Below are 23,921 nucleotides of genomic sequence, written 5' to 3'. Positions count from 1 at the left end.
CACGCAGAGGCCATTTAGATGGCTGTGTTGGTATCCGGCCCATTATAAATATCATGCCCAATCATATCTACAACGCTTTCCTGCCGTGTTCTCTTCCAGACTTCTTTATTGCTTACCCTGTCTTGCCACGAACTATGACAATTAATGCGAAATACTTTAAGTGCATTCTAAAATAATTTTTCAAACTATTATAAGAATTGACATTGCTGTGATCAAAGAGAAAAGGTTTTGTTTCAGTTCCGTCTGTGTTCATTGCAAAGCCTTTACTAGGCCACAATCACATTTCAACCAAAGGTTAAAACAATTTACAATTCAATGTTTACTTTACGTTGATTGTAAATAAAATACAATGAGTATTTACGAGGGATTCGGATATTTTAGATATGATGTGTTAAAAAAACATCATCTAGAATCAATCCCATCGACAATTGATTAGAATAAAATTTCATTTGAATACCGTAATAAAAATAATACAATGTATTAATAGTATAACACGTAATTACGCAATGTGTTGTGTAGTCGGAGCACCTGCCCCCGCATCTATGGTCTGCACTTTCACCAACCCGCACTGACCGGCATAGTGAAGTACGGTCAGACAACCCCTACGAACCACACGGCATAGGGAGGCCCTCATCCAGCAGTGGACTAACAAGGGCTGTACACGTATGTGTTGAAAGTGCATGTAGCCTGGTTCAAGCACCGTGATGACATCAATACTATGTACCAGCCAATCACAACGAATCGTAGTGAAGCGCATTGACCAGCCAATCACAACTATTGCTGTTATCGTTGCTGTTGCATGCGCCGTCTGTAATCCGCGCAAAATTCATTGACTGGTCTCCTTTGTTCCTCACGCGCGCACGCGGCAGCTGACCACGCTGCGCGGCTCCCTGCTGGAGGACACGGTGCCGTCGTGCTCAAAGACCGGCACGGTGCGGGGGCTGCCGCTGCGCGACGTGCTCGAGTACGCCGTGCCCGAGCTGCACGTCTCCTGCCTCCGGCTGGGACAGAACACGCCGCGCGTCACCGACCAGTTGCTGTGCCTCGACGAGCAAGGGGTGGGTGTCGGGGAAGGGCGGCTCGCAGTGGGACTGGTGGTGGATCTCAAGGAGTGGGCGGCAATGGGGGGGGATGCCCCCTTACCCCCCCCTTGAGATCCTGAAAATGTGTACTTTATTTAAATCATTTTTTTGCCGAACGATATTATTTTTAGGAGGTTAAGAGCATACCAATGCTTCGTTTTTGTTTAATCTTACCTATGAAAGTCACGTTTTGTCTGTCTGTGTGTGGACACACCTTATGATGCTTTAACCTGACAAACTACTGGGTTTACGTTTCAACAGCTACACACATACGACACAATATGCCCCCAGACGAAACATGGCTATTTGTTTTTCCCATCCGTCAAATCTAAAGTAGTTAAATTAACAATGTATTATTGTTATATCACTGCGCTGAGGGCGGCGCCAAACCACGCATCTGCGCATGCTCAGAAAACGCTGACCCGTCGTTGCCCCTAGCAAACGCACACACGATCGGTGGGGACGGGGGGGGGAATTCTCATCCCTCCCCCCTCCCCAATGGTTTAGGACAAGAAAATCGAAAGTTTGAGAAAGCAAATTTAGTAAAATTAAGAAGTGTAATACAATGCAACACAAAGGGTCGGTTAATACACAGTTAACGCATAGCCTGGTTGATTAACATTCTTCAAAAAGATTGTTAAATTAGAAGTAAAGTGTGATAAAACACAGACACGGAAATAGCATAAACTTTCGATTGTCTTGCTCTAAATCATTGTCTCTCCTCCGGCCACTGTGGTCCGGAATTCCACACTGCTCCCTCCTTGTCATCCCCTCGTTTGTCTGCTGGTCCCGCCTCCTCAGTCCTCTCTCTGCCCCGGCACCTTCCCCCCATCTCTCTATTTAAGGCCTCGGCACAGATTCGTTGTCCTTCTGTTTGTCTTGGTGAGTGTCTCGCTCTGTGTGTCTTTGTGTGTGTCTCTATCTGCGTGTGTGTCTGCCTATGCTGTTCCCGTATCTGTGTTTTATCATTCATTCTTACCTGATGATGGTTGCTTGTGTTGCAACCGAAACGTCGTATTCTATTATTTGATTTGATTTTCTACGTAACTTTCCCGAAAGAACCAAAGAGTAATTCCTGCAGTCACGAAAGATTTGAATCTAGTTTAAACTACTACATATTCTGTTATTTTTTTCGGTAAAGTCACGTAGATAGAAAAATAATAAAAATAAAGTGGTATTTGTCTTAGACCTTGCAGCCATTCACTGGTAAGACCACCTCTTCTGTACTCAGCTCACCTGGTATCGTCGATTAAGGACATCTCACTGTCCCCAGGTGATTTGATCGTTAGTTTTGATGTAGTTTCTTTGTTCACCAAAGTTCCTGTGCCCGATACAATTGCAATCATTGAAGATTTGGTCCAACAAGGATTGAATGCTGATGTACCGCCCTGGTGAGACACTGCCTCACCAATACATACTTTACCTGGAATGGAACATTCTACAAACAAACTGAAGGCACCACAATGGGTTCTCCCTTATCTCCGGTCTGAGACACGTCGCTTCGTTTCGATTGTGCGGTCAGAATATCCATACGTGTCCAAGCTCACTGGCTAGGTGGTGCTGGTCGGAGATGCAGTGTTTTGTTGAGGAAATTATTTTGGGCTGGGTGGTGGTGGGAGTCAGGGTTTAGATAGGAATCTGTGTGGGTGGCTTTCCTATAGACAGAGTGTCCCAACGAGCCATCAGGTCTCTTCTTGATCAAAACACCCAGGAATGGTAGCTTGCCATGATTTTCCACTTCCATGGTGAATTTGATAGATGGGTGTATGGAATTGATGTGGTTGAGAAATTGGTATAGTTTCATCCGGCCATGTGGCCAGATGACGAACGTGTCATCTGCATACAGTAGAACCTCTGGTCACGAACGCTTCTGATCACGACCAAATTGGGTTCCGACCAAAAAATTCACGACATTTTTTAATCTGGTCACAAACACATACTCGGGTGGCGATCAAACACGGCCGTGGCCGATTTCCCCTTCCGTGCCATTTTTTTGTAAGCGCCAAATTTCCTGTTGTTTGTTTACAAACAGTGACCCACCTGTGGCCGCTTGCTCAGTCAGTCTCGCTTAGTAATCGGTCTCGGTAAGATATTAATTTTGTGAGTGTAGTCATACCCCTCCCCCCTCATTCAAGCCGTAATTTAGAGAGCGAAAGCGCTGAGTACGTAAATCACTAACATAAGAACCTGTTAATCTCTTATCGCATCATTCATATGATGATGCGGTGAAGTAAACGTTCATACGATATTACGGTGAATGCTTCCAAAAACAATACTGTACCCAAATATTACTGTTAACTTACTTTCAATAGAAACATGAATTGCTCATACGAATATTCTCTCTCTCTCTCAGAATCGACCGACTGATGTAGCAGACGAAACAATCATCTTGTTGAACAATTCGTAACCTTGACGCGGCAATGTTAGTTTTCTCTGTTCTTCAAGGTTTCTCAGTGTTATTCAATGTTTTTACATTTTGTTAACTATTACACTGTGAATTCTATGGCATGATTAACTATTTTTGTGCTTAAAAATCTTTAAAAAACTATATTTATATACAGTTCGTAGGAGTCTGGAATGGATTAATCGTATTTACATACAATCCAATGGGGAAATTAGGTTCGAGTCACGACCAAATCGGGTTGTGACCAAAGTTATGGAACGAATTATGGTCCTGACCAGAGGTTCTACTGTATCTCTTCCACAAGGAAGGACGTCGGGTGGATGTCTGGATGGCGTCTGTCTCAAATTTCTCCATGGTAATAGGGGAGAGCCCATTGGGGTACCTTCATTCTGTTTGTAGAAAGTACCATTCCAGGTGAAGTAAGTGTCCGTAAGGCAGTAACTTACCAACGAAGGAACATCAGGATCCAATCCCTGTTGGACTAGGTCTTCAATGATTGCAATAGTATCAGGTACGGGTACCTTGGTGAAGAGGGAGACGAAACTAACAAGCAAATCCTCCGGGGACAGTGATATATCCTTGATTAGTGAAACCAAGTGAGCCGAAGCTGAGGCGGACTTGCCCGTGAAGGGAAGCAGAGTCTCAGACAGAAATCGTGCCAGTCTGTATGTGGGTGAGTTAATGGTGCATACAATAGGATGGAGTGGAGTACCCTCTTTATGGATTTTTGGAAGGCCGTAAAATCTGGTTGGTCTAGCAGCTGAAGTTTTTAGAGAGAGCTGTTTGGTGCGTTCGATTAGGGAAGTCGAATTAGTGATGATTTTGTTGGTTTTAGTAGCCAAGCTATTGGTAGGGTCTCTGTTCATTTTGGTATAGCAGCCATCATTGAGAAGGTCTTGGGTTTTGTTGTATGTGGTTTAAGTCATAATGACAGTGGCATTAAACTTGTCGGCTGAGAGGATGACAATATCATCTCTCTTTTTTAATTGAGCGAGTTCAAAACGTTCATCCTTGCTAATGTTGCTAATGTTGCTAATGGGTTTCTTAGCATTCTTGAGGATAGCAGCAATTCAAGATCTTGCAACGTCTGCCGGGATGTGTCCCAGACCTTTGAGGTCTACGTCGACCTGGGCAATGATGTCATCCACTGGGATGACTGCGAAATTCAACCCCTTGGCTAGTACCAATTTTTAGGCTGGCAGAAATGGGTTGTTACTGTGATTGATAACAATCTTGTTAACATCTAACTTTTCCAAGTGTGGTTCGGGTTTCTTTCTTGACAAGAGGTTGAATTTGGCAATCAGGTTGGCTCTGCTTTTGGTTGACATTGAAGCAGCTGAAGAAACAGTCATGTTATCCACATGGTCCCCCAATCACATGTGGACATTTTGTCTGTTAATGCTGAATGTGATTGTAAGAGAGTCTTGTCTAAATTATCAAGTTCAAATCGGAGCAGCGTTATTCTTTCTGAGATTAGGGCTGGACTGGCCTTGAACAAGATCTGTTTAGCGTTAGGGGAAGCAACAGCAGCAGATGTGAGTGTAAAGGCGATCGGTATCACCTTGTTGTCGCGGCATCTCTTTGGAAGGTGAGAGACTCGATCAGATGTACCTTCTTGTCTCGCAGTCTGTTAAAATATCTCACAGTTATGTGGAAGCCCTCCCCGTAGTGTTGCAACTGAAACGTCGTGTTTTCTTTTGTTATTTTGTCTATCTCCGTGACTTTACCGAAAGAACCAGAAAGTATGGATTCCTGCAGTCACGGAAGCTTCAACTCAAGACTACTACGATAGTCAGTCGATGCTACTGTAGAGTTAGTCGTTACTACTATAGTCAGTGGATACTACTATAGTCAGTTGTTACTACTGTAGAGTCGGTAGATCCTACTATAGAGTTAGTAGTTACTACTATAGTCAGTTGTTACTACTATAGAGTCGGTAGATACTACTATAGAGTCAGTCGTTACTACTATAGTCAGTGGATACTACTATAGAGTCGGTAGATACTACCGTAAAGTCGGTAGATACTACTATAGAGTTCGTAGTTACTTCTTTGGTCAGTGGGTACTACTGTAGAGTTGGTAGTTACTACTGTAAAGTCAGTCGTTACTACTATAGTAGGTCAGATAGGCTGTGACGGTCCCACCTGATGACGGAGACTTGTGTTGCCTCCGAAACGTCGTGAGTTTATTATTTTATTTTTATTAATTTTAATTTCATTTTTTTACCTACGTGACTTTACCGAAAGAACTAAGAGTATGAATCCTTGCAGTCACGAAAGCTTCAAATCTAGAATCAGTAGATATTACCGTAGAGTCGGTAGTTACTACTATAGTCAGTGGATACTACTATAGAGTCAATAGATACGGCTATAAATTCAGTATATACTACTGTAGAGTCAGTATTTACTACTATAGAGTTGGTAGATACTACTATAGAGTTAGGCGTTACTACTATAGTCAGTGGATACTACTATAGTCAGTTGTTACTACTTTAGAGTCGGTAGATACTACCGTAGAGTCGGTAGATACTACTAGAGTCAGTAGATATTGCTACAGTCACTAGATTCCACTATAGTCAGTATATACTGCTGCAGAGTCGGTAGATATGACTATAGAGTCAGCAGATACTGCTATAGAGTCCGCAGATAATGATACAAAGTTAGTAGTTACTACTTGAGCCGGTAGATACTACTGTAGGGGCAGTAGATACTACTATAGAGTCGGTATATACTACTGGGCTCAGTAGATACAACTACAGAGTCAGATACTACTACAGAGTCAGTAGATACTACTACAGAGTCAGTAGATACTACTATACTATAGAGTCGGTAGATACTACTGTAGAGCCAATTACTACTGTAGAGTCAGATACTACTACAGAGTCAGTAGATACTACTATACTATAGAGTCGGTAGATACTACTGTAGAGCCAGTTACTACTGTAGAGTCAGATACTACTATAGAGTCACTAGGGGGGGGGTGGTCGACAATTTTCAGAAACCTTTTAGATCAACTATTTACCCCCCACTTTCTATAACTTTTTTTTTTTTGCAAACCTCTTATAATTTTGTTGACAGACAAATGGACAGACAAATGGCACGCCGGGCTTTCACAATAGCTTAGTATTTGTGTACGTGTAGTGGTGTATTCACACGGACACTTTTAGCTTTTCTCCTGTGTCACTTTATTATTTCGCATCCTGTATGGATGCTCCTCACACCAACACAACGCACCCTTGCTCCGAACTCCCTCTCTCTATACTCCGCTAGCCCATCACGTAGTACTCCGCTAACCTGTCACTCTTCTCTCACACCTCCACCTCGTCGTTGCCCCCAGCAGGGGATCAGCCAACACTGCTTGGGAGGACGAGGTGTAGAGGGCAAGGTCCCAGGCTTCTTCTCCCTGGCTCTTGTTTTCTTCGTTCCTTCAGCTCCAAACCAACTAACCCGTGTTGCTCCGCACACACCTTTATACCCCCCTCCTCATTAAGGGTCATCAGTTACCCCCCATTAAGCTGGTGCTTCAGCGGCGCTTCCTGCACGTGCTTTTTCTTATCATCTCCCACCTCTCTGGCGTCTAGAACCGTGTTCCCATGCTCGCACCTGCCTGTGCCCAAATGCACCCGGTTAATTACTGCTTCTCCCCATAATTGCTGGTGCCTCTCTGGCGGCTACTCCATATCTTCACGCTTGCACCTGCTTGCCCTCAAATACACCCGCTGTTTGCAACCCCCGCGTGTTAATCCACTATATACGTGTATGTTGAGTTTTTAAGAGAAGTTCTTAAATATATTTTTCCCCCGGGCAACGCCGGGTACTTCCCGCTCGTAAATATATAGAATGTAATCAATTCGAGGTTTTGATAACTTTGTGGACCCATCCACTTCCTTTCTCCCCACCCAAATATGCCCACCTTCGGAAGTTTCTAGATAATAATAAAATAAATGAATAAAAAACCTTTCGACAACTTACTGAAGGCGCTGTACTTGGCAAAGTAAATATCACATCCCAAGGGTCAGGAAAATGTTTGAAGACCGAGGAGCTATTTCGAGTGTCTCGTGCCGGTGTGCGAACTCGTTAGCGTTGCGCTGTGGAAAGCCGAGCGCGCTGGATTATGGATGAGCCCTTTTGTTGTGCGCGCTATTCGTGGGCCCAGCGTCGATCGGCTTCTCTTCAGAAGCAACTCATTAAGTGAAACGGAACCTGCGTTGGAGGAACAATTAGCCAAGAAGCTTGACATGCAGCCTCGGATGAACTGACACATTCCATTAAATGCACATTTAACGCCATGCCAGAAATGTTACTAATTGTGTTGGGGATTTAGGCGCTTGAGTGGGAAAGGGGTGGTGGGTAGGGGGGACAAGGATGAAAGGGTGCAGCAATAAGTCTCGTTGAGGAAACGGGTGTGAATTGTCACGCTTTCAACTCCCAGCCCCCGATGAGCTGCGCCTCGGTCGAGAGAGATGATTGGCACAAGATGTAATTTGAACGTTTGCGTGTGAGCGATCGTGCAGCACAATGGTAGCAGCAAAAGAAAGTATAATATTGGTTCACTCGTTCATTCGATTGTTCGTTTGATCAGTTATTTCTTGACTTAAAGCTTTCGTGACTGCAGGAATTCATATTCTTGGGTCTTTCGGTAAAGTCACGTAGATAGGTTCAAAGAAAATAACAAAAAATAACAAATCACTATGAAAGTTCGATCGCAACACAAGTAATCGTCATCAGGAAAAAAATATCGTGATGTATTATATTTTGAAGATTACATCACAATCAAAAAGGATTACACTGAGATCGATAGATGACCTTTATTTCAGATCTATGAAAAATAAATAAACCGCATTTGCTGTTACTATTTGTCTATCTTTGCTTAATATAAGACACTCATTTCAGAGGGATCTGATGGATATCTTTTGTCAATTACATTATCCTATACTTTTTTTTTATATGGGCCGAAACCAGGGTGTGCAGGGAAAACCCTCGTGGAAGAGAGAACGACTCTCAGGCATTGCACACAGCTTGTCAGCAACACCCCGGCTGTATCATTTCCTCCAGGCACCTCGTGAATTGAGTCACCCACATCAATGTACTTCTCCATATCTTGACAGTGAACGTACCTTCTGTTTTACTGAAACTCTTCATAGCCTTTATGCAGCCATCTGGAACGCTCTTCCGATATTAGGAAGCCACTGGAGGTATGCACTTTCAAATAAAGATTTTTACTAATTTATTTCTAACTGCTTTTTGTGTTTAGTTTATTCTCCTTCCCCCTGAACCATAAATCATTGTCTTCTTGGTTCTTTCGGTAAAGTCACGTAGAAGGGAAATAATAAAATAATAAAAATAAAACATAATAAAATACAATTCTCACGACGTTTCGGCCACAACGCAAGCAGCCGTCCTCAGGTGAAGAACATGTCTGTCGGAAAGACAGCGTCTGAATGAGCACCACCAAGCTTGGCAGCGTATATTTAAGCTGGGTTAGAGGGGGAAGGGTGCATTGACAAAGGAATTTGCATATCAATAGGAATTTAGCATATTTATGGAAAATGCTGATATGGGATTAGTCACTACTTGTGGAATGCGTAGGAGGTGGGGGGGGTCTCAAAGTCATATTATGCCCGTGAATTATGTAGGATTAGCAGCATCAAAGGGAGGGAGTAGGGTTAGCAGTAATAAAGGGAAGGAATTTTAATAGTAAGGAGCTGTAACAGCTAAACCACCACATAAAAAAACTAAAATATAAACTACATCAGTATCATCAATATTCTAAATATACTCTACAATAATGCACGGGCATAATATGACTTTGAGACCCCCCCCACCTCCTACGCATTCCACAAGTAGTGACTAATCCCATATCTGCATTTTCTATAAATATGCTAAATACCTCTTGATATGCAAATTACTTTGTCAAGGCGCCCTTCCCCCTCTAACCCAGCTTAAGTATACGCTGCCAAGCTTGGTGGTGCTCATTCAGACGCTCTCTTTCCGACAGACCTGGTCTTCACCTGAGGACGGCTGCTTGCGTTGTGGCCGAAACGTCGTGAGAATTGTATTTTATTATGTTTAATTTTTATTATTTTATTATTTCCCTTTCAACGTGACTTTACCGAAAGAACCAAGAAGATGAATCCCTGCAGTCACGAAAGCTTTAAATCGAAACATAAATCATTGATTTTCACTCGGGCTGCTGGGCCTGTAGAATGAAAAGCGGGGGTTGCCATATTTCCGGTTTGACCGGAGCGGGACATTTTTTGCAAGATCTGGGGCTTGTGACGACAGAGAACTCCCATCAGAAGTCCCTGTGATAGGTGTCTCAAGGCGATGATAAATTATGAATGCCACTGCATTATCGAATGACGTACACATGACCCGCTCTTGTTTAGTGACGGTGCGGTGGATGTGCTAATGTGTTTGAATAATGAATTAATATGAGGCAGTGGATGGTTGTATTTAATAATAATTTTTCAAACATCTTTGGGATCAAGTGCTTGCTATGTATTGTATTTCATAAGCTCTATATTTGTGTTCGTGGGTTTAAAAATAGGGTTTTTCACCTATATATGTGAATGTGACGGTGAGTGACCAATGTTAATTATAATGTTATATTAGGGCTATCAATCCTACATATGGCACCCCAACGAGTCCAGTCTATGCTTATAATTAAGAAAATCCTAAAATCTATGTTTTTTATTTATTTGGGCCTCAAAAAATGTTGGTCTTGAGGTTGATTAGTTTTCACTCAGATGGCATAGAGAGCCTATTTTCCTGAATTCCTTCAAGTTTCATTTGATGTTAAAGCTGATAAAAAGTTGGTGAAGCCCGTTCCTATGACATTTTGGACGATAGTTTTTTGTTGTTCAAAGTTATCACACACACATGTACTCTGTGTGTGTGCATTAGCCAGTTCACCTGTCGATTCAATGAATGATCAGTATTCAGGATCACAATTGTAATTTAATTCATTAACTTGATTTTAACATTACAATATGATTTGCATAGATTCTAGTAACGAATGCTTGCCCACGTTTAGATGCACGTGTCGTGAATCTAAAATTGACTTTTATTCTAATTATAGCGCAAAAAACGAAGTCAGACGTCAAGAATTATTGATTGAGAAATCGGTTTCTGCCATAGAAATGTGGATTTTTCACGAGTGGCAAGGAATACGATTGACTAAACTCTACAGTACCATTATCACCTCCACTGCCGCTCGCATTTGAGTTCTAATGGAGCGCTACCCATCTCCCCACAGCTGAGCACGCACCACAAACTGGGCATCATGTACTGCAAGGCCGGCCAGAGCACGGAGGAGGAGATGTACAACAATGAGAACGCGGGGCCAGCGTTCGACGAGTTCCTCGACCTGCTGGGCACGCGCGTTCGCCTGCAGGGCTTCGACAAGTACCGCGCGCAGCTCGACAACAAGAGTGAGTACCGGCGCACGCCAGCAGGAAGGTGGTGGTGGCTGCTGCTGCGGCGGCGGCGGTGGTATTGGTAGTGGAGGTGGTGGTAGCAGTGGTTATTGGTGGTGGTGGTAGCGATGGTGGCGGTGAGAGCGGAAGTGTCAGTGGTAGTAGGGTTTTTTTTGTCGGTGATGCTGGTGGTAGTGGTGGTGTTTTCAGTGGTGGTAGTAGTGATATTGGTGGTAGTGGTAATGTCGATGGTGGTTTGTAATGGTGGTGGCGATGGTGGTAGTTGGTGGTGTTGCCGGTGGTGGTGGTAGTGGTAATATCGGTGGTGGTGGTTGGTCATTTGACCATTTATTTTCCTGTGGTGTTATGCCTGCCAGGTGCTTATTTCAAGAGAAGATGGTTGCTTCTGTTTACAACTTTTTACAATTTTACCAGATTTTTAGTTATTGTTAATCGTTACCTTTGAGATCATTTTAAATGGGGAATCCTGGGTGAGGAGCATTGTGACAGGGTGTTGTGGCAATGTAATTCAGATTCCTGTGACAAATCAGGCAGAGGGTAGTGTTTTAATAATATACCAAACATGCCAATGGCTACCTGTGGAAACCAGGGTAGGTGAATAACAAACGTAGTCTAACGTCCTTTTCTGAATCTCCTTCCATCCAGCCAAACTGATTGCAGGAGCGGGAATCATAAGGAAAGGCCTTTGTCTAATTACAAGCAGACCTACAGTTATACTTATTTGACCTTATCGCACCAATGAAGCGTTTCAAATGAAAGATGTGGCTGTGGCACGGTTTGTTTTACAAAGCACCCCACCAGCTGCTTGCACCCAGTTTCACCTCCACTCCCCTCAGTGTCCACGTTTGCTTTGGCCACGTTCCACATTCGAAATTTCACGTTGGTGGAAAAGTAATTTTAAATAAATTTTGATTGTACACTTTTATTCTGCCTAAGGATTTGCACCTGGTTCTTGTCGGAGAACCGGACTCCGGTTAGAATTGGTCCCCTAAGGCGCAGGGCCTTTTACATTCACTCCCTCCTCAAGATCGTCAGCAGCTCATAATTAATGTAGGAACACGTGGCCAGTTGTTTAACTAATGCACCGCGTAGATTGTCGAGGCAACGCGCCGATGAAATATTCATCTTGCCTTAGTATCCATTTAGTGTTTACCCATCTGCTCGTGCAAACGTTAAGCATACACAATGTGCAGAAATGAAAAGAAAACAACTTAAAATATTAATACAGGCCCACCATGTTCTCAAGTGCTTTAATTTATTTTAATGTAGTATCATAATTGATTTTAATTTTCCATTACGTTTGTAGTGGTACATTGGTAATATGCGTCGAAACTGGAAGGCGTACTCTCCAACGTATTTTTTGGACCGTCATACCGCGTGTTTTCGACGGCATACTTGCAGCTCTGAGCTTGTCGAGCAAAACGTCGGACATCATGCCTAATAAACGTGCATTGCAACCTGCAAATGCATCGGAGAGCCACCAAGCACAACTGCAAAAACTTAAGGAGCAGTCAAAATGTAAATAACTCTTATGCTTGGTACAGGGCGAATGGGTTGCATCCTTCTCGGTGGTTATGACAAAACTGATATTTGTTGTCTGCATTCGTGTGGCTCGCTGACCGAGGTCTGGCATTTTTCTGACTGGCCCAGACCCCGGTTCTTGCGGGTTCCAGCCACGCACTTCTCTACAGCTATCATATACATACAATCATTATTGACTGATGTAATGTTTCATCACGTTTTAAAAGCTGAAAATTGGCCCGAATATAATGGAGTCTCTGTAACTGCAAAACTCAACAAATACAACCAAAATGTTGTAACTTATGACCCGCAAAATTTTGAAAACTAATTTTTTTTAAATCTTTGCTGAAGAAAGTTTGTTTGGTTTGAAAATCTGGAGGATCTGAAGGCTGCTGAGTCCAAATAGGAAATCAGAATTTGTAAAATGAAACTTTGAGTAAGTTTAGTAGTGGTGACGCTCGAGGGAATAGATACAAGGTGAATCCTGTACCCTGCCCAAAAATGCCTTAACATGAGACCTCTCAGAACTAACACAACACTGCATCATGCTCCTTCGCGATCTCTACGAGCGGTTCGCTATATATCACTCCTGAAGTAAATATTTACAAACTTTATCCCTCACAAACTTATTTTGTGCAATTATTTTCTGACCAAACTGCACTCACTCCGCTTGAGGACGTGGTTTAATCACAGGCTGCAAGAGCCCAGATTCAAACTCATTTTCTCAGCGGTGTTGGCTCATTGCTCTGGAATAGGATTGACGAATTTCCACAGATAGGAGTTTAGCACTAGCAGACGTTCATTTAATAGTGGAGACAATTTTAACTCTTTGAGTCACGTGGAAAAAGCTTCCCTGTGTCGTCGAGGCTGACCCAACAGTGCTGGTGCCACGTGTCCCCTCCACAGCGGATTCGACGGGGACTCACTCCCTCTACACGCAGTACCGCGATTACGAGATCATGTTCCACGTCTCCACCATGCTGCCGTACACTCCCAACAACAAGCAGCAGGTATGACTTGCGCTCACGTTCAGACTTTGCTGCCCATTCATTTATCTCGGATTCACAGTGACTCGGCATCACGTGGCACGGGGAGCGATCGGGTTTTATGATGTGCAGTGGTAGAAGCACGCCATGTTCCTCCTGCGATTCAGCGGTGTTCTTAATTAATCAGAGGTGCAGACTGCGACGGCCTCTGCTTGTTAACGAGTGCGTGGCAACAGCTATCTTCCAGCCACAGGAGGAGTCTCAGGCAAGCCGGGTCAGATGGTGTGGTGTATCCACAACGGAACAGCCTCTGGGGGAAACATAGGTGCCGACTCTGATTTCATGTTCCCACCGTTGGCCCATTAACGGTTTCTGAGGTTTGGTGAGAGGGAGAACTTAGGGGTGTGGCAGTCATAATAAAGGAAAGGTTTTGTTTTGCTTCAATTTTACTGCAGATATTTTTGACAAGTGAATAAGGGGTGTGACGACGATGGATCATTTCATTGGTTAAAAGCGATTATTCTTGCACAAAATCTTGTGTGCACGTATCGTCTTTTTCTATTCGTTTTCACTCTCGTAATGGGTTCACATCATGACTTGAAGCCATGAAGAGCGATGCCGTTCACCACACTGAGAAAACAGAACATGCTCAGTGAATCGAATAACCACTCTGAAGTTTTTCAATTGATCGAATCACCCCACTTGCAGTGGCTCTGCATTTGTTTCACCCCTTACAAGAATATAAACCCCATCCTTGCTAAGACAGTATAGTAGGAAGCTTTCCCGTTTTTTTGTGTATAGGTGAGGTTTTGTTGTGCACCAATCATCGCTCCAGATAAGCCGCACAGTTATGAATGAGAGTTGCATTTTACATTTGCATTGAATGCCTATTACACGTGGAAAATTTTCTGCACAGCTTGCTATTTATCTATTTATTACTTTTAACAATGTTGCTGAAGACAGGTGTAAAGGCCTTACACGTCAAGTAGCTAGCAACAACAAAACAGCTCGATCAAAGTTGTGGCCACGTGATCCCCCATTGGGTGTGTACAGCAATGTGTACCGCTAAACTGCATTGTGCAGTTTTCGTTTGTTTTGGAATAAAAATAATGCTTTCATAAAAAGCAAACACCTTCAAAAGATTCTGACAGAGAAATGTTGTTTTTGTAACACAAAGTTGCGGTAGATCAGTGCCAAGTTTGTATACAGTAGTTCATAGTAATATTGCATATTCTTTGGTTCTTTCGGTAAAGTCACGTAGTTATAAAAAAATAAAGTGAATAAAAATATCACGATGTTTCGATTGCAACACAAGCAATCGTCATCAGGAAAAGGGGCTAGCCTCTAAAGGCAAACTGTTTATAAAGGTTTAAAGATTGGCGTAGCCCAAAAGTATGACGTTTCGACCGCTTGTGTTGCGATCGAAACGTCGTAGTTTTGTTTTTTTGTTATTTTCTTTGAACCTATCTACGTGACTTTACCGAAAGACCCAAAGAATATGAATTTCTGCAGTCACGAAAGCTTTAAGTGCAGTTAAAATGTTCGACTAATGTTTTAATGGATGCTAATTATATATGTACATTGGCTTTGATTTTAAGGGAACTTAGCTTAGCTCTTATCTCTTGATATGCAAATTATTTTGTCAAGGCGCCCTTCCCCCCTCCATCCCAGCTTAAATAGTCGCTCCAAGCCTGGAGTGTGTCATTCAGACTCTGTCTAATCGACAGACCTGCTCTCCACCTGAGGACGGCTGCTTGCGTTGTGGCCGAAACGCCGTGAGAATTATTTTATTATGTTTAATTTTTATTATTTTATTATTTCCATTCTACGTGACTTTACCGAAAGAACCAAGAAGAGGACAGATGCAATAAACTCCACATTCCTCATTAGCACACCGCCTTATAACGTACAAAATTTATATAACTGCAAGATGAAAACGCGTAAATAGATGTGTGGCTTCGTTGAAGTGCAAATAGACAGAGATTACTACCTCAGGTTTATTTAGGCCCTTGTGCCACCTGTAATTAAGTGATAGACAGCGTTAAGTCTCGAGGCAGCGTTAAGTCTCGGGCTTCTGGTGCTCTGGATAAGGCTCAAGTCTGACCATAATTATGTACAGTGTATCGCACACGAAGCTATTTCCAGTTCTGCCACGTAGGATTATTGTAGGCTTTCAATATTGTTCATGTGCTCATATCCATGGCTGCATCAGTCGAGAAACTCTATAAATTGAAAACGGCTAAGTCTAATTTATGTCCACTGTTTGCTTTAGATTACAGAGATAGAGCTTTGTTATCATCAAACACTATGAGTATTACGTCTACCTTCTCGTATTAACAGTAAGAATTAAATGCAATTGTGACACAAATCCGTTTCTGTGCAATATAATTGGCATTTGTAAATGCTAATATGAATTTGGTTGTTTTGTAAAAGGGCAGAGCTGCTGTACAGGGAATCTGATGTAAACAACGCAACTGCATGGGTATTTGCGGTTGTCCCGTACAGCTCTCAATGTTTTTCGGGTTGTGTCGTGTGTTGTTCGGCAAGTTCAAGTTTCAACATTATTTTATTTAACCAGGTGAGAACTCAGGAGACCAGGATAGAGTCTCTGTTTCAAGAGTGACCTGGGGCACCAAAAAGGCGCAAAGCAAATAAAATGCAAAAACAGAAATGCAAATAAGAATCTGCACAAAAAACAACTATCACATTAGAAATTTTAAATAATGACAAAACAGCAGTAATAGAGGATTCCATGTTGTGTTCACTTAGTGTGCAGTGTTGTGCCGTGTTGGGTCGTGCGCCTCAGTGATGTTTGATTTGCATTCTGCTATGTAGCAGTTTTTTATGTGAGGCATAATGTATGGTTAACTCCAATAAATCATAAGAATAGGCACGTTTCGTGACAAAGCTCGCAGATTGTGGGAAGCAGTGGCAGTCGCTCGGGTGATTTGACAGCCACGAACTTTCATCTACAACACAAACCGGGCAGCATACTTGAAGAACTTGTTCGTGCAACTGAAAAACACAAAATTTGACGTTAAAATCTGCTCACCAATTACCGAACCTTGTCTTCAAGACGAAAACAAATATTCAAATCCATCCTGAAATTGTCTTAATTGTGCACTGTAACTGAGCTACATTCTTGGTGCAAGGGAGCAAAGTTGGCAAAGTCCCTAATTGTGCATCGTCGGCCCACCGACCGACCGTCATCGCAATCCCGGGCCGCGTGCGTATTGCACAACGCATGTGATGGCACTGCCAGGGCTTAGGTGGTGGCGAGGAGCCAGCGCGGCTCAGCATGGGGCCGATGTATTACACGGATTTGTCTCGCCGGTTCACCCGCCCGCTCACCCGCCCGTGCCGTGGGGCGGGACAGGTGGGCGTGGCCAGTGTGCTGTTTGCTGTTGGTGGCTTTGCGTTTTGGCTCTTTGGACCTGTACTTCGGCAAATGTCAAATGTATTCACATTAAAGCAAAAAGAGCATTAATGCAAAATAAAAGTTGTATTTAATTATAAATATTGTAAGTCAAGTGCAGGCACAGGATAAGGCTACTAATAATGGTTTGGTAAAAGATGATTGTTATTTTACTTCACAGTGGAGAAACAACATCGGTGCAAGGTTGAGCAATACACCAATGCACAGGGAGGGATGGCCAGTTGTTTAATGTTGTTGCTTTGTTTCGAGAGATCAATACCATCTTACCATGATGTGCTAATTACAGGGCATGTCTAAGAAGCGTTTAGATAGTCATACAGGGCCTGGGTTTGATTTATAAACCCAGGCCCTGTGAGGCACGAGTGTTACCACTTACCACTGTGCCAACACCCTAACGCCGGAGTGGAGTGGCAAGCTTTGGCGAATGATTTTGCGGAGCCCACACCCCTGGTTCCATCCTTCAAACATGCGCAGGCAGAGTTGGCAGAAGCCTCCATAAGCCACAGAGTCCAAGAATAGCATTCCTTGAATAATTGAACTCATGCAGCCACAAAGGAATGCACACATTCAGTGGGATTCTCCAGCTGTGTTTTGTTTTCAGCTTATTTTATATATATACAGTTTATATATATACAGTTTATATATGCACAGTTTATATATCCAGTTTATATATGTGCAACGGGTTACTTTTTTTATTTAACGGCACACCGCGGCACAGCACACGTTATTGTCGGTGCATACAGCTGCTTTGCAATTGTCCTTGGCGTCTTGTTCTTTGGAGCCAAAACTTAAATTACTAAAGCCAGCTTGCCTCTGCTCATGATGCATTGAATATCAAAACCCGGCCAGAGTTTGCTTGTGTTAAACCAGTGCTGCTGAAATTGTGCATTCCCAGAGGGCCCGTGCAGCTGATGGGATGTGTAACTACATACTTTTATTTTTTCATGTCGAGGGAGAGATATGTGAAGGAGGCATATTGTCTATTTATTTATTTTGTTACTTATATTACCCAGAACGACTCTGTTATTAATTATTGCATTAGGTTGGCTGCTTGGCCTTTCTCTCTCCAGGTACTTCCATTCATTGTGTTTTCTAAAGTCGACCATATCATTCCATCTGACCCTCAGTTTTTCCTCTAAGGCATCATGGCAATGTTTATCTTTCATGCAAGGCAACTATGTAGATCAATGTGTCATGTGCAATGTTAATGGTTAGACAGAAGCTTGCCCCAGGGTGGGAAAAGGCAGCTAAAATGGAAACCAAGTATGCAGTGTTAAGAGAGACTGGTGTATTAGGAGATGAGTGTTTGCGCCAGGGCTGACACCTGTCTTACTTACAGCTCTGAACATTGGACTTAACCAAAACAACCAGAACATAATTTTCTGCAATTGAAATATAAGAACGTACTCTGTATGTGAAGAATGTTTTGCCATGGTAGGGTACGCGATTTGGAGGTTCTGAAATTAACAATACGATTGGTTGAGGCTATTGACCGAGACATACATTTTATGTACATATGTTGAACTTCTTTCGCTCCTTACGTCGCCAACCGTGCTCATTTGAGTGGCGCCCAGAGGTCGGGGAAAGTCCCAAAACCAATTGGTGAACCACAGTCGGATGAGCTGGCAGACGGAAGTGATGAGGCGCGTTGGCATAAACTGTGTCGGTTGTGACAACTTCTTGGCCCTAAAGATGAATCCTTGTTTGCTTGAACGTTCTGTGGTTGGTGGCCGTGCGAAAACTTTTAATTTGGTCAATGTTGTGCATTATTTTAGTATTGTTTTTTTGTTCATGGGTTGCTTGAGATTAGCCAACGAATGTAATTATCCTTAAGTATCCAATGTGTTTCCGTGTCTATTATTATTATTGTTTTAACCTTTTCTACCCTCACATTTTTTTTATTTTAGATTATAGCTTTTTCCACCGTTATATTTTCCACAGTTATACACATGTGGTTTTTTGGTGTCAGTGACGATTAATGTTATGGAACTCATCGAGCAGGGCATCTCCCTGTGCCATAGAAAATTACATCATAGAACTACTTCTGAGGTCAGTTTACCAAGACTCTTTATCCGCACTAGGGTCGCACTTTTTACATGCCCTGCTAAGAGTGTTTGTTACATATTAAATAGACTGATAATTTTAATACTCAGAGATATAATTTAGCCAAATAATTGAAAATCAAATTAATATCATGTGAAGTGTATTTTGTTTAGTCTCATTTGCAAGAGTGCCCTGGAGCACCAAGATTACAAAGACAAAAATTTTAAATAAAAGTACAGCTATGAAGCAAATACAAATCGGAGCAAAAACAACTGTCACATGAGACATTCAAATGATTTCTGCAACATAAAGATGAACATAAATTATTTTTGTGCAGTCGATGGTGAGCAGGGCATTGGAAGACCATCATCTCTGCTACACGTGAAAATCCTGCTTAACCATGGGGTGTTTGCCCAAATTCAAACCTCTCATGTTTTACCATCATCGTGTTGTTCGGTCTCTCTCCCTCGTACTGTCTCTGGCCCTCAGCTGTTGCGCAAGCGACACATTGGCAACGACATCGTTACCATCGTTTTCCAGGAGCCAGGCGCACTGCCATTCACTCCGCGCCACATCCGCTCACAGTACCAGCACGTGTTCATCGTGGTGCGTGTGCAGGACCCTTGCACGGACAACGTTTCTTACAGGTCAGCCTTGAGAGCACGCGTTTGAGCACTCATGACACCATCATCATCATAACCATCATCGTCGTCAGTTAACCTTTATACCACGCCTCCCATGCAGTGCGTCTCGAGCTGTCCCTCTGTGGCATGAGGTGAACATAACACCAGCCAGCGAGTGGGCAGGGTTCATTGACAACACCTGAAACAAGAAATATTCACTCTTTAAAGGTTTGTTTCAGAGCTGGGCTATTTGATAATTATTAAATAATCGCATTTGTGGATCTCTGCAAGATCCACTAACCCTGCCTCCAAAGGGCCGGATTACTGACATGCATACCAGTGCGGACACCATTAGTACTGCAGATAGTCACGTGAAGATGCATTAAAATTAATTTTTATGCTCACAATGCACGCATCGAATTGCACGCTTAATAATGATATCTTGGTAATCCTGTATGTTCTATGCAATTGGTTTGCATAGGGGATGGGATTAATTTTTTCCTAACTTGGCGCCTAATAGGATCTTTGGCACACGTGAACACACACAGCTCAAGCCGCCTCTGTCAATCCAAGTGGCCCGAGCAGTGGCAGAAGTGAATGAACGTGCTACATTAGAGAGAGAGAATACCCAATTTTTGTGGCTAAGATGTTTGCAGGGACAGATAAATATAAAATCGAAGTGGGAGGTATCATGTGGTCGTGAGCCGTATGAATTGAAGTCCCAGGCCCTCTCCAGCCTGTGGGTTCCCTTTATGTGAACTTCGCGAGCATTTTCCAAAATTGTCCCAAAAAGTAATCGAGTCTGCATTAGGAATCGCGTCCGCGAATTGTGATGGTTCCACGAATTTGCAAGCCACAAACACGGCCGCACACCTGACAGTTACCCACTTATACATTTTCTCACTGCCAAACGCCACCGCCTGTTTCCGCCACCCCTCCTCCGTCCCCTTCTCCCCCTTTCCCCCATCTGCGTCGGTGTGCGCAGCGTGTCGGTGGCGCGCTCAAAGGACGTGCCGTCGTTTGGGCCGCCGTTCCCCAACCGAGCGCGATTCCCCAAGTCGCCGGCATTCCGCGAGTTCCTGCTGAGCAAGGCGATCAATGGCGAGAACGCCGCCTTCAAGGCCGACAAGTTCCTGGCGATGGCGACGCGCACGCGGCTCGAGTACCTGCGCGAGCTGGCCGAGCACCACGCGACGGGCACCGCCCTCGCCGACGCTTCCGCCTCCACCAAACTCGGCGCTCTCATCTCGCTCGGCGGCAAGCGGCGCGAGAAGACGGCCGGGCGGCCCGGCGCCGAGATCGCCGAGACGCCCGGGGCGCTCGCCTGGCCCGTGGTGGCGCAGGACCTGGCTCGCGCCTGCGAGCTCGACTGCTGGCTAGCGGTGTCGGGGGCGCGGGCGGCGCTGATCGACCGCGCCGTGCGCACCGTCGTGTTCCACGTGCCCGGCAGGGACGTGCTGGGGTGGACGAGTGGCTCGAGCAGCGTGAAGCTGTTCTACGGGCGCGGGGAGTGCGTGCTGGTGAGCCGAGCCGAGCCCGAGGATGTCCGTGACATCACACTGCGGCTGCAGGTGCGTCGTGGCGTCCCGCGTGGTTCGGCGATGGCGCTGCTGGGAACTTTGGTTTGTTTGTCGTTGTCATTGTAGTGACGGTGATTCAGCGCTATCACACTTGTCACGGCGATGGTCGTTATATCTTAAGCGGCATTGATTTGTATTCTTCTATCATCTTTGTCATGTTTGTTATTATTCCATGATCGTCATCAGCCCCTCCATTATTATGGACGGCTCGCAATCAGAAGTTTGCGAGTTCAAATCCTGGTTAGTGTTCGAATCCGCCCGTCATCACTTGGTGGAGAAGCCAACAAGTGGCTGGCCTGTGGATGGACTCTCCCCTGCCATAGGAATGTGGACATTGCCACCACTGCCTCAAAGCTCATTTGAATGGTAAATCACTTATTAAGAATAATTTAAAATATAATTTTCCTATTTTGAGCATCTTCATCATATCATTTTTTCTATACATAATTGACCTTTTACATTCAGCATCATCATATATTAACATCAGATATATCATTATTGTTAGCCTATCATGATCATCAACGTCATCACAGTCATGCCTGTATCAGCTCATCACATTGTAACCTTCAGAAGAGAACGTTATCACATTTTTCACAATTATTATCGTTATATCGATATCACTACCATAGTCAATCATAATCATCACCTGCGTATCATTATCCTGTCTTCACAATCGTCTTTCACATCATGAGCACGACCACTTTTGGATTCCTGCAGTCACGAAAGCTTCAAATCAAGATTCACTTTTGTTCCATTCGTCATCACTTGATTCACTGTCACCCTTATCGCCACCGTTACCCTGTCTTCATTGTGATTACTCATCATGAGTTTATTATTTTTATTATTGCCATGCGCATAGCTCTCATCATCAGCATAACCTTTGTTACAATAATAATATCGTCGTCGTCACCACTAACGTCCTGACCGCCATTAGAGAAACCTCTCCATACTTCCTAATATCATTGTACATGTTCCACACGATTGGGCATGACGTTGAGATGGCAGTATGTGTCCGTGTGTATGCGGTAGTGCAGACCCGAATTCGATTACCGCTCACGGCCAACACAAGTAACGATTATCTGAACCGATTCTGGGCCTCCTCTCGATCGACTCGGCCTTAAATAAGTACCTGGTGCTGTATGTAAACATCCCCACTGGGAAGACAAAGGTGACCGAGCAGGGTGCTGGCCACACCACTCCCTCGTGTCCCGTGCTAGCCTTGATAGCTGCTTGCTAACGGCATGCGCCCTGCCAGTCTGTTCAGGCCACAAAGGAGATTTGTGTCTTTGTTTTATGTTGCACTCAAGCCCGTGTATGTTTGGACATCTACACCAAATCTTCCTGTTCTGTCACACTTAATCTCCACTACCCTTGGTGCTGAACGTTTTAATCCTACGCAAACATGTCTCCAATGCTCAGCCTCAATTATTTGACGGTGAAGTATGTTTTCAGACGTATCTGTTGCAAAAAAGACCCCACTTTTCCTTGACCAAACTGGAGGTCATGTAGAGGGCAGGACCGAATTGCATTAGCGAGAAGGATTTAGCCTCCAGGAAAATGTCTGCCGCTGCCGCCTCTGTTCTCCTGCACGTTTACTGGGTCATTGGTCCTTTTTCTGCAACAGGACTCTTGCAGGGATATACGCGGTGCATATCCAGATGCGCCTATGAACACCGATTAGCATAATTGGATATTGTTTTGGATGCAAAGGAAAAAATTTCAGCTTGATCCCTGCTTGCACTCTGGTTTTAACAATGTTTGGACTGCGCGTTCGTGCACACCTGCACGCGTGCGTGCATGTGTGCACTACTCCACTTTATGGGGAGTGGTAGTGTAGCGGTTAGCGCGCTGCGCACCGAACCCAACGACCTAAGGTCGATTCCTGCTCATGGCCAACACCAGTTACGATTATTTGAAACGGTTCTTGGCCTCCGCTAGGTCGACTCAGCCTCAAGTGAGTACCTGGTGCAGTGTGTAAAAACATTGCCACTGAGGAGACAAAGAGGAGGCAAAGGCAGCCGGGCGTGGTGCTGGCCACCGACCCCCTCGTGCGCCGTTCCGGCCTTTATAGGTGCTCGCTTAACAGCACTTGCCCCAACAGTCTGTTCAAGCAATATTTTTGTCTTTGTTGCTGTGTAGTGGTTGGTAAAGTACGCTGCGTTCTGATGCCAGCGACCTGTGCGGTCCACCAACCCCAATTCCTGGCTGCTATTCACAGAAACTGTTATCTGCACCTGACCTGGGCCTCCACTTAATCAACTCAAGGGGAGTTAGCCAATTAGCTTGCGACCTACTTTATCTAAGCTTTCATATAGGACTGATATTTTCTTTGTTACCCATTAAGGCCTCACGGAGACTTCTTTTTAAGAGAGTCCTGCTGTGATATGTTTGGATTTTTTTTTTCAGTTACTGCATGCGTACGGAAAGCAGAGTACCCAGTGACACCCAGGTGTATGAAGGGGATACACTCAAATTACTCAGGTTGCCTTTAGTAACCTACTTCCTCTACTGTCACCCACTGGCACTTCATTACACTACAGGTGACCCATGCTTAATCTCTTTGTGATCCACCAACCTCGCCTCCAAGTCACTGGGCGACATGTATCCATTAGAATTCCCATGCAAGGATCATTACTAATTGACAATTTACAACTTCCGTGCGCGTGCAGTTGTGGGGAGCGGTGGCGCAGTGGTTCGCGCACCGCACTACGAACACACGCAGCCTCTGTTAGATTCCTGGCCATGACTGTTCCCTGTGCCAAGTGATATCAGACCCTGTTCGTGGGCTCCCCTAGTTTGGCTGAGCCT

The 23,921-nt window shown here is 44.1% G+C and overlaps 1 protein-coding gene across 9 annotated transcripts in view; it reads left to right on the top strand.

Moving 5' to 3' along the window:
* LOC144943090 (signal-induced proliferation-associated 1-like protein 1) overlaps positions 1-23,921 on the top strand; it is a 149,160-nt gene that overhangs the window by 73,554 nt on the left and 51,685 nt on the right. For all 9 annotated transcript variants that reach the window (XM_078870244.1, XM_078870250.1, XM_078870245.1 and 6 more), the window contains 5 exons: positions 870-1,058; positions 10,744-10,918; positions 13,352-13,455; positions 19,400-19,557; positions 20,519-21,104. In XM_078870244.1, coding sequence (XP_078726370.1) covers positions 870-1,058; positions 10,744-10,918; positions 13,352-13,455; positions 19,400-19,557; positions 20,519-21,104 — 1,212 coding nt within the window. The remainder of the gene's footprint in view (positions 1-869; positions 1,059-10,743; positions 10,919-13,351; positions 13,456-19,399; positions 19,558-20,518; positions 21,105-23,921) is intronic.

The sequence above is a fragment of the Lampetra fluviatilis genome, chromosome 30 (genome assembly GCF_964198595.1).
Source record: "Lampetra fluviatilis chromosome 30, kcLamFluv1.1, whole genome shotgun sequence".
NCBI classification, from domain to species: Eukaryota; Metazoa; Chordata; class Hyperoartia; order Petromyzontiformes; family Petromyzontidae; genus Lampetra; species Lampetra fluviatilis.
Note: the sequence above shows the minus strand (reverse complement) of the source record. Positions and strands in the feature narration are given on the sequence as shown.